Below are 9,644 nucleotides of genomic sequence, written 5' to 3' on the forward strand. Positions count from 1 at the left end.
GCTGGGCGTGCCCAGCCGTGGGGGAGGCTGCGTGTGGCTCCGGTGCGAACGTGCCTTTTCTTTCCTTCTCCACCAACACTGTGCTGTCCTCACTGCCGTTGTCGAAGGTGGCAGGCACTTCCCAGCACCCACCTCTGTCCCAGAGCCGAGCCAAAGGCCCCTCCGTCCGGCCGGAGGTCGACCAGCACGCTGGCGATTCCCAGCTGCAGAATCTGTCCTGTGTGCCAAGGGAAGAATCACGACGATGAACCGGGTTTAAGTTTTCGAGAAAGCCAGACGCGTGAGGTTTAAGTCCCAGCTCTGCCATTTACCACTTGGCGGCTTTGGGCACGCGCCTTCCCCTCGTACGTCTGTGCCATCACCTCCAGAACGGCGAGTCACGGTGCCCAGCTCACGGGCCCTTGTGCAGGGTACGGGGGAGACTCTCCTCCAAGCCCACCTGCAACAGGTGGGGGCCGGCACACGTCCGTGCCCTCGTTCTCAGGGTGTAGCCTCTGGGCCGCTCGCCCATCCCCCAAGGCGGGCATGCTTTGCTTGCATCCTGGAGCCTGCCTGCTGGCCGGGGTCGGGGGAGGTCTGGTCTGTGGCGAGTGCTTTCCCTGCCTCAGTTTACCCTCCTGGGCTCAGCGCCCCCGAGGTTGATCCCGCAGGTGCTTCCTTCCGCCGGGAGAGACTCTGGTCCTTCCCGGCTGGAGGACGGGTCAGCCAGGGTAGGGTTCCGGGCTCTGGGGTGTCCGGTTAGCCCAGCCCCGCCCCTCACCCCCGCTCACCACCATATCCAGGTGAGGGGTGGACGGACCACGGGCCACAGGTGCACATGCAGGTGGGCGTGTTTCCCAGCTGGCGGGCGTGGGACCCTACCTGTCTTGACGAGCCGAGGTGGAGGGACGGGGAGACGGCCGGCCTGCGATGCCCGTGCCCCCCGTGCCCCCTCCGCCATCGATGTGAGGCTCCGGGCTCCACCGTCAGTTCCGTGAGGGGCCCGGTCACCCAAGGTTCAAGGGCGTTGGTGGGAGGAAGGCAGCATGAGGCGGCCCAGAGGCCGGGCGGTTCCCTTCTGCCCCTCCCCACCCCCACTCATTACAGCTCAGCAGGCGGCCAGGTGAGGGGAGACCCAGCGCCCGCCAGGGAAGGGAGCCGTGACGTGCAGCCACGTCCACCCCAGCAGAGGTCCCGGCCAGCAGAAGTGTGTTCCCGTTTCCTCCCCCGGCCTGGGAGCTGTGGGCCTCACGGGGGTCCGGGGCAAGCACTCTCTCCGGCCTGGGGCTTTATGTCGGTGTTTTCTCCCCGTGTGATGTCCAAGCAGGTCAAGAAGCCCCCAGTCTGCGTGAGCTGGTGCGGCGAGGTCTAGGGGCCCGGGGCTGACCCGCGCGCAAGCCGGGCCTAGGCAGAGGGGCACAGGCCCGAGGGCTGAGTGAGGACAGGGACGGAAGGCTGGGGCCCCTCGTGAAGGAGGGGCCCCACGGACCTCGGCCACACGCAGGCACCGGCTTCCGCTAGCAGAGGGCCCAGCGTTTTCCCGGAGGTGCCCGTCTGGGCCGGGCCCACCCACCCCACCTCCGGAGCCCAGGTCCCGAGCCGGCCCAGGGGGCAGAGGGTTGGAAGCAGCCCATCGGAGATCTGAGGCCAGCTGCCCTCCCGCCACCCCACCGCAAGGTCACTGGCCCAGGTCAGGGGGTGGCCGGCTGCCCCAGTGGCTCCCGGCAGGCTGCTGTTCTCTGGGCGTCCCGGCCAGCAGGTGGCCGGGGGGAGGCATTTGCGGGAGGCCACACTCTGGCCCCCGGGGTCTTGGACTCCGGTGGCTCAGATGGAGACACACCCTGGGCCCTCAGCCCAGCCGTGTCCCCGCTGGCCCCGCGGCACCCTCTGTCCTTCCCTCCAGCCTCGTCAGCACAGCCCGAGCTGGCGTCACTCTGATGCCGGTGCCCTGTGCCCTGAATCCACTTGGCTGGCCTGCCCCCAGGGCCCAGCTCTTCCAAAACGATCTGGGACAAGGACACGTGCCCCTCCCCCCGTGGGCAACGTGGTGGCCTCCGGCCTAGGGGTCTGTGTCGCGACCTCTGTCACGCCCTGCCCCGGAGCAGAGCAGGGCAGGGAGGCGGGCCTGCCACTGGGCGCCGGCCCTCAGCGAGTCCCCCAGGGGAAGCTGCACCCGGGTCCCCGCAGTGGCTCCCGCGCCGGCCCCTTGTGGGCCCCGGGGAAGCAGGCGGGCACGGAGGTGGGGGGTCTGGCCGCCATTTTTCTCCAGCCGGTACAAAGACTGTCCCTGTAAAGCTGCCCTGGCCAGGGCACAGACCGGCCTTGTTCTCTGCCCCTGTCGTTGCCTCCTTCCCTCTGCTCACAGGGCACGAGGGGGAGGAATAGCTAATGACAGGCGGCGCCCTGCCCGGGTGGGGGCCTTTGTTCATTCACTCGGCGGCGGGCACTTCCTGGGTGCCTGCTGTGTGCCAGGCCCGCGTGGGCGACCACCGAGGGCAGGAAGCCGGGCTCCTCCCTCTGGGCGGCCCGGGTCAGCGGAGCACCTACCAGAACGGCATGGGGGTCGCAAGTGCCGAGCGCTCAGAGAGGACAGCGCGGCTGGCCGGGTGGGGTAGAGCTGGAGGTGGGAACGGGGGAGCGGGGTCTTGAAGGGTGAGTAGGAGTTTGCAGCTGGAGCAGATGTGAAGAGCGTTCCTGGCCACAGCGTGGACAGAGGTGGTGGGAGAGCAGGGGATGCCCGAAGGGCAGCGGGCCCCAGACGCCGGGTGGCTGGCACCTGGCCGGGTGGCACCGGTGGCGATGGGTTTGTCTGAGGAGCCGGGCTGTGGCCTGGGCGCCACCAGAGTTTACACGGGCAGAGGTGGGAGCAGAGGAGCAGTCGAGGAAGCTGCCTTGATCGACCCACGGGCTCTGGGCTCAGCCGGAGACACGCGAACGCCACCCGAGGAGCCCGGGAGGGCAGGGAGGGACGCGCTGGCCCTCTGCAGGGCACCACCTGGGAATCTGCCTCTGCCGGTCTCTTCGTGCTGGGACCTGAGGGCTGCGTGCTCCCGCCTCGGGGTGACGTCCCCAAGGACCCATGTTTCCACGCCAGCCTCTGGAGGGCAGTGAGGACGAGGCATGGGGAGAATCCAGACTTCATGTCCCCTTTTCTGGAAGTTTCCCTGACCCCGCAGGTCCCTGTAAGTGCCCTCAGAGCTCTCGCCCTATGAGCCTGGGAGGGCTGAGGGCAGGATGGGAGGGGGCAGCCCAGGTGGTTCTGTCACAAGCCCACTTGATTCTCAGAGCCGCCTTGAGTCACGTGCCCACCATACAGAGGAGGAAGTTGGGGCGCAGAGAGGCAAGAGACAGCTCGTGGTGGGCAGAGCAGGGCACGTTGGGGAAGGGTGCGGGGGGTACAGGGAAAGGGGGCCCCCTAAGTCACAGAGGGGCGGGGGGGCGGTGACCAGGGCATACGTGGCCCGCAGCAGGGCCACTGAGGCCGTCCGCTCTGCCCGGGAGACGGGTCCGATCCCCCGACCCTGCCCCGACTTTGTGCATCCTCGCTGTCTCCTTTGTGTCTCTGCCCCTTCCCTCCACCCCTCTCTCCCCTCTCTCTGTCACCCTCCCCCATGTCTCTCTGTCCCCCTGCTCATGACTTTCCTGTTTCTCTTTCCTCCCTCTCTGCCTCAGTTTCTCCATCCTCCTCTTCCTTCCTCTGTGTGTGTGCATCTGTCTGGTTCCTTCTGTCCGTCTGCCCCGCGATGTGCTCTCCTCCCCGTCCGTCCCCCCACATCCTGTTCTGTCCTGGCAGGGCCTGCTCCAGGCCAGAGGGGTCTCTCGGCCCCTTTCTCCGTCGCCCTCTCTGCTCTCTTCCCACTGCCTCTTTGCTGGCTTTCCTGGTTCAGCCTTTGCAGTGTGGTGCCTCTGAGGCCCTGCAGGTCACAGGTCACTGGCCAGCACGGAGCAGGGCGCTCTCTTACGCCGTTGGACAGAGTGCAGTTGCCCGGTGGACTTGAGGGCGGGCGGCCCAGAACCGGCCCCCTCCTGGAACCCCGGCTCCCGGGGAGCCACAGCCCACGGCAGCGTCACGCAATTAAGACATAAAAGTCCGTGATTTCCTCTGTGTGTTGGCAAACACCGGCCGGCTGCTAATGCAGTCCTTTCTTTTAACGGATTCTTGAATTTAAATGATACGTAATTAAACCTAATTAGCCACGTATGCCATTCGGCTAGGTGCCGTATGCCGAGCGAGGCTGGTGAGAATCTCATTATAAAGCATCTTCTTTCATGGGCAGATTTCTCGTTCCTTCTCAGGGTCGAGTTCATTTGACTGAACGGGCCCGGGGGCCCGGGGAAGGTGTCTGAGGAGGGCAGCCGGGGCCAGCCACCCAGGGACTTGGATGATGAGCCGGGTGGGGGTTTGCTGGGAGAAGTCTGGTTCCTTTGAGCAGCCCACCCTGGCCTTGCCATCGGGGGGCAAAGCTGGGAGTGCCGCGGGGACTGGGGTTGGGAATGTGGAGCAGGGCCCAAGGGTCACCACCTGGACAGGTACAGTCTGAAGCCAGCCCGGCCTGGCTGTCCCCCCTCCCCCCGGCCCTGGTAACCCCCTCATGGGTGGAAGAGGGCCGTGGAGCGGCCCCCGGGCCCCAGGTGTGGCTGAGGGAAGCCCCAAAAGGCATGTCCAGGCCGGTGCAAGACTCGAACCTCGTGCACACAGGCCAAGCAAGAGGGGAGACCAGCGGCGGGGCCTGGCGGCGGGGGAGCGGTGATGCCCGCCAGACGCCTGGCCTCCTGCCGGCCGCTTCCTGCAGGCACATCTGCGAGGCCCCCCGAGCTGCGCCCTCACTGGTGCGGGGGCTGCCGGGGCTCCAGGTGGCCGGGACGTCCCCCTGCGGTCCTGGTCCCAGCCCGCCTGCCCCTCTCACTCTAATGCCTGTGGCTACCTGGCACCCCCTAGGTCTTCCCTGTGCCCCGTATACTGACGTCTGTCCCCCCACCAGCCCGTGTGCCTAGGATGGGGCCCAAGGCCGGGCTGCCACTCCACCTCCCTGCCAGCGCCCACACCGCATCCGGGTTCTCACGGGTAATGGCGCCGAACACCCGCACCCGCTCCTGTCGGCTGCTGCGCCCCTCGCAGGGCCCGTGCCTGCACCTGTTACTACCTCAGTTTAGAGACAGAGGCACCAAGGCGTAAGGTGCTTGCCCACGGTCACATGGCGGACGGAGGGTGGAGCCAGGCTCATCCTCGGGGCGCGGAGGAGGAAACTGAGGCAGGGAGACAGTCGCCAGGGTCGGGTTTATTGCCGCTCAGGTGCTCTGTCTTCCTCTCTCTCTGAGGGCCTTCCCCGCCCACCGTCCGCCCGCCTTGCTGAGCCCTGGGCTCAGAGCTGCCCGGAGAAGAATCCCCTCCCCTACCTGCTCGGGGACCTGAGTGTTGGGGGCAGGTCAGCAGCCTCAGGGTGACCGGGCGCCCCTGCCCGTCAGTCTGTACTGGGGAGGGGCACCGGCACGCCGTGGAGCCGGGCATGGCCAGTAGCACCCACCGGATGCTTCTGGACGGCGGGAGGGCCTGAGTGCTGGCTCTCCGAGGACGGAGAGCCTCCTGCAGGAAGGGCTGTCCACAGAAACCCTGGGCGGTTGGGAGGCGTGAGCGCCATCCTGGGTGGAGAAAAACGGAGAGGCCCCGGGATGGCGGGTGGCCAGAACCAGAGGTCTGCAGGCCTTCTTTGCAGGCGCCCAGGGAGTAGGGGCCGGTTGAGGGGCTGGGAGCCACATGCTGCATAGTTTTTAAAAATTTATTTATTTTGAGAGAGAGCGGGCACGTGTGTCCTGGGAGGGGCAGTGGCGAGGGGGAGGGAATGCCAAGCAGGCTCTGCACCGGCTGCGCAGAGCCTGATGTGGGGCTCGAACTCACGAACCGTGAGCTCGTGACCGGAGCCGAGATCAAGAGTCGGATGCTTAACCTACTGAGCCACCCAGGCACCCCTGGCATATTCTTTTCTGTTTACAGTAGCTGGAGAGCTGCACAAAAGCAGGCTGCGGGCAGGGTTTGGCCCAGGGGCCACAGAGAACAGGTGCGGTGATGGGAAATAGGTGCCTTGTCCTTGTCATATAATTTGCATTACACGTGACTTTTTGTTACGTACCCATATGTGTGTATACGAAGAACACTAAAAACGAGCAGGGTGATGGGTTTTGCCCTCCGCACCACCCCTGTAACCACCACCCAGGTAAAGATCTAGAACGTGGCCAGCACCCTCGATCATTCCCTCCCCAAGAAGTAACCATCTTCTGGCCTCTGCCCTGTAGAGACTGGTGGCACCCATTCCTGAACATGGCAGAAGTGGGTCATCCACTTTGGGTTCCTTGAGCCTGTCGTGCTGCCCGTGGGGCCCAGCCACGCCACAACGTAGACAGCAGCGCCTTCTGAGTGGCGCCGTCGCGGCGTCGCGGTGTTCTGACGCGCGCACCTCCCGCCGCCTGTCTCTCCGCGGCCCTGTTGCCGGACGTTTGTGCCGTTTCCCCCCTTTTTTGCCATCGTGACCGAAGCCGTTAGGAACATTCTGGTCCGTGTCCTTCGAGGAACATGTTATGTGCACACGTAGGAGTGAAACTGGTGGGTCACAAGGAGGGGCCAACGCACGGTTCGCTAAGTGGCCAGGCCACATACAACCTTTTGATGGTGACCAGTACCTGTTTCGGCACTGACGTGGGGTGACGCAAATCTTCAGTCCCGCGTCCGTCGGGTTATGGCCGTGATGGCAAGAATGAAATAATCCCCTGGGATACCTGCCCTGACATGAGAGCTATTCTTGCTCGGGTCGTTGGCCCCAGTGGGGGGGGGGGGGGGAGGGGGGGTCCCACGCACTCACCCTCTTGTGTTGTCTCCGAGGCTCTCGGTTTGGGGCCTCCGCAGCCCCGGGGGAGCCACTGGGCCGACCCTTTAAAACGAAAAGTAGGTTCCCTTGCTCTAAAAAGACAGCCGTTTCAGGGTAAAAGTGCTTTGCAAAAACCAACCCTTCAAAAGGGACAGTTTGGCTTTTAGGATGTCGTCAGAACCCGTGTCAACCACTTCCTTCCAGACCAGGGTGGGAGCTTCCGAGGTGGTGACCTGGGGGGATCTGAGTAGCAGGTCCCACAGACCTGCTGAGTAGCAGCCAGAGGGGTGCCCTGCCCCGGGGTGCCCCGCCCCCCCCCCTGCTGCCACCGGGCTCGAGCTAGAGCACTGGGGAGGGGGCTTCTGGTGGCCGGGACCTGAGTCTCCAGCTCACAGCCCCAAGGACGAGGTCCCAGCCCCTCCCACGCCGTCCAGACCATCGGGGTGTCCCTAGGAGCCCGCCCCGGGGCCCTCCCCGCGGCTAGGCCTCCAGTCCCATCACGGTTCCGCTCCCACATGCCCACCTGCAGCCCTGCTCCACCTCAAGACTCAGGCCACGGCCCCCCCTCCAGGAGCCCCCCTATGTGGGATCCCCTTGGTGCCGTGGGGGCCCACAGGTGTCTGCGTTTCTGGCGTGGTCACACTTCCCTTGTGCTCAGTGTCCATCCAGACCTCGGGCGCTGTCTAGGGAGGGGACGAAGGCTTTGGAAGGTTCTAGGCCCCAAAATCCCAGGCAGAGAGCTGCTTTGCCAGAAGCCCCCCCGTTTCGTGGGAGTGACCTCAGAGGACAGTGACCAGATGGCAGGGGGACCCCCCAGGGTGTGGGCGGGAAGGCGCTCCGAGTGGGTTGAGCTCATGGCCCTACTGTCAAGGGTGTGACGTTTCTGCCGGAAGCAGGGACGGAGCAGGGGTCTGTGGTCACTCTGCTCCAACGGAAGGGGTTTGGCGAGGTAACCAGGTGGGGAAATAGGAGGGGAAACGTGTGCGCCGGGATGGGGATGGCTGGGATTGGGGGGGGGGGGCGGGGGGGCACATCTGTTAGCCGGGCGCAGAAGGTTCTGGAGGTTTCCCAAGGGCGGGCCAGGCCTGTACTAGAAGCTGGGAGAAAGAGGGGTCACCGACGGTCTAACCTGTAGCCCTGCTCTCCAGGCCCAGTGACGAGCACCATCCAGAAGTGAAGGCTGACGGGTACGTGGACAACCTGGCAGAGGCCGTGGACCTGCTATTGAAGTACGCGCACCAGTGATGAGCCTCGTAGGGTCGCCCCGGCCTCGTTCCTCCCCTCCCCCAGTGCCCGGACCACCCAAGGCCCTGCCCTCTGCCCTTGGCCCCGGATGGGCAGGCGAGAAGGTCCCAGCCAGGCACCTCTGGCTGCCCACTTCCTTCCTCTGTCTCCCTCTGCTTCCCCCCAACCCCCCCGGGGAGAGCTGTTCTTTCCGGGATGTTCTTTCCCCGTAGTGAGGTTGGAGGGTGGGACAGACCTGTCTGGGAGCCAGCTCAGAGGAACCCTCTGGGTATGGGCTGGAGGTGCTCCGGGGACACCCCGAATCCCAGGTCCACAACTCCCCAGCCGCACCTGGTCCTGTAAACGCTCCACCTACGGGGACTGGGACACCTCCCACTGCGTCTCTACCAAACGTTCTCTTCTCACGAGTGAGGAGCCTGGAGAACAGGCAGGGGCTTCCTGCACGGTCCACACAGCACAGAGCTGAGCCAGCCTCCCTGGGACTACCCAGCGACCCCTGCCCACCTCCCGGCCCCCACCCAGAGTCAGAGTGGCCACTTAGCACCCATCTCCCCCCCCACCCCCCGCCAACTGCGACAGCCCACTGCCTTCCCTACCCCACAAGTCACCTTGGAGCCAGAGGCTGGGGCAGCTCCCAGGGGCACCGAAGACGCCGTCCTACAGAGCAAGACTTGTAACCACTGGGATCAAGGCTGCAGGCACATAGGGTGCTTCTAACTCGACAGACTCGAATGCGTCATGCCCGGTGTCTGCAGGGGCAACTGTGGGTTGAATAAACTGCCCTGACCTACAGCTGACTCCGGCTTTGACTCAGAATTCGACTCCGGGAGAGGCTGGGGATGGGGAGGGCTGTACAGGGCTGGGCACTGGCCTGGTCCTGCCGTGCACTTGAACCACTGAGCGCCAGAGCCCCAGGGCTCCCGAGACACCTCACGTGCCCCAACCCCGTCCGGGAAACAGGGGCCCTGCGGGGACAGCAGGCCACCCTCGGCCCCGCCGGGGGACCGGGTCGACCGGGGCAAATGTTGGCCCGCTGTCACGGGCAGCCCTGTGGACGGTGGTGGTGAGCCACAGGCTTCCAGAATTCGCTCACAGCCCGGGTTTCAGGTTTCGGAATCAATCAGCCCAACAGATACCCTGATTGCTGTGTTTCTCCTCAGATCAATCCAGACAGATTGGAGAATCCAGGATTCCCCTCCGATCGATCCTATCAAGACGGATAGGTCTTGGGAGACGACTTCGCATAAAGGAAGCCCTGGGTCCTCCACAACAGGGTTTCCACTGAGCGCAGGCAGAGGCAGGATAAAAGGCCGGACCCTGAACCCTGAGCCCCCTGGCACGGAGGTCCAGGGCCGGAGGGGGCTGTGCTGTCGTCCCCAGGCAGCCCGGCCACCATTAAATCAGGATTAAGAGGAACCAGTGGCCAGGCCTTTTCATCAAGATGAGAGGCCACCGGCGGGGCTGGTGTCACTGGCGGCCGAGGGAGGAGGGGCGTTTGGCCTATTAGCTGGAAAATATGCAAACTGCCTGCGCCTCGACAGAGTCCCCTAATTACAGCTT

The 9,644-nt window shown here is 65.0% G+C and overlaps 1 protein-coding gene and 1 long non-coding RNA gene across 5 annotated transcripts in view; one reads left to right on the forward strand and one right to left on the reverse strand.

The window, feature by feature from the left end:
- LHPP (phospholysine phosphohistidine inorganic pyrophosphate phosphatase) overlaps nucleotides 1-8,881 on the forward strand; it is a 117,617-nt gene extending 108,736 nt beyond the window's left edge. For all 4 annotated transcript variants that reach the window (XM_023241065.2, XM_045040798.1, XM_023241064.2 and 1 more), the window contains one exon: nucleotides 7,988-8,881. In XM_023241065.2, the coding sequence (XP_023096833.2) occupies nucleotides 7,988-8,084 (97 nt within the window). In that variant the 3' untranslated portion in view covers nucleotides 8,085-8,881. The remainder of the gene's footprint in view (nucleotides 1-7,987) is intronic.
- On the reverse strand, nucleotides 5,743-8,103 carry LOC109492755. Its single transcript, XR_002146727.3, has 2 exons — nucleotides 7,969-8,103; nucleotides 5,743-6,902 (listed from the first exon to the last, which is right to left on the reverse strand). It is a non-coding gene; the product is annotated as an uncharacterized LOC109492755 (long non-coding RNA).
- Nucleotides 8,882-9,644: the final 763 nt, after the last annotated feature.

This window comes from Felis catus, chromosome D2, assembly GCF_018350175.1.
Source record: "Felis catus isolate Fca126 chromosome D2, F.catus_Fca126_mat1.0, whole genome shotgun sequence".
In the NCBI taxonomy this organism is placed as follows: domain Eukaryota; kingdom Metazoa; phylum Chordata; class Mammalia; order Carnivora; family Felidae; genus Felis; species Felis catus.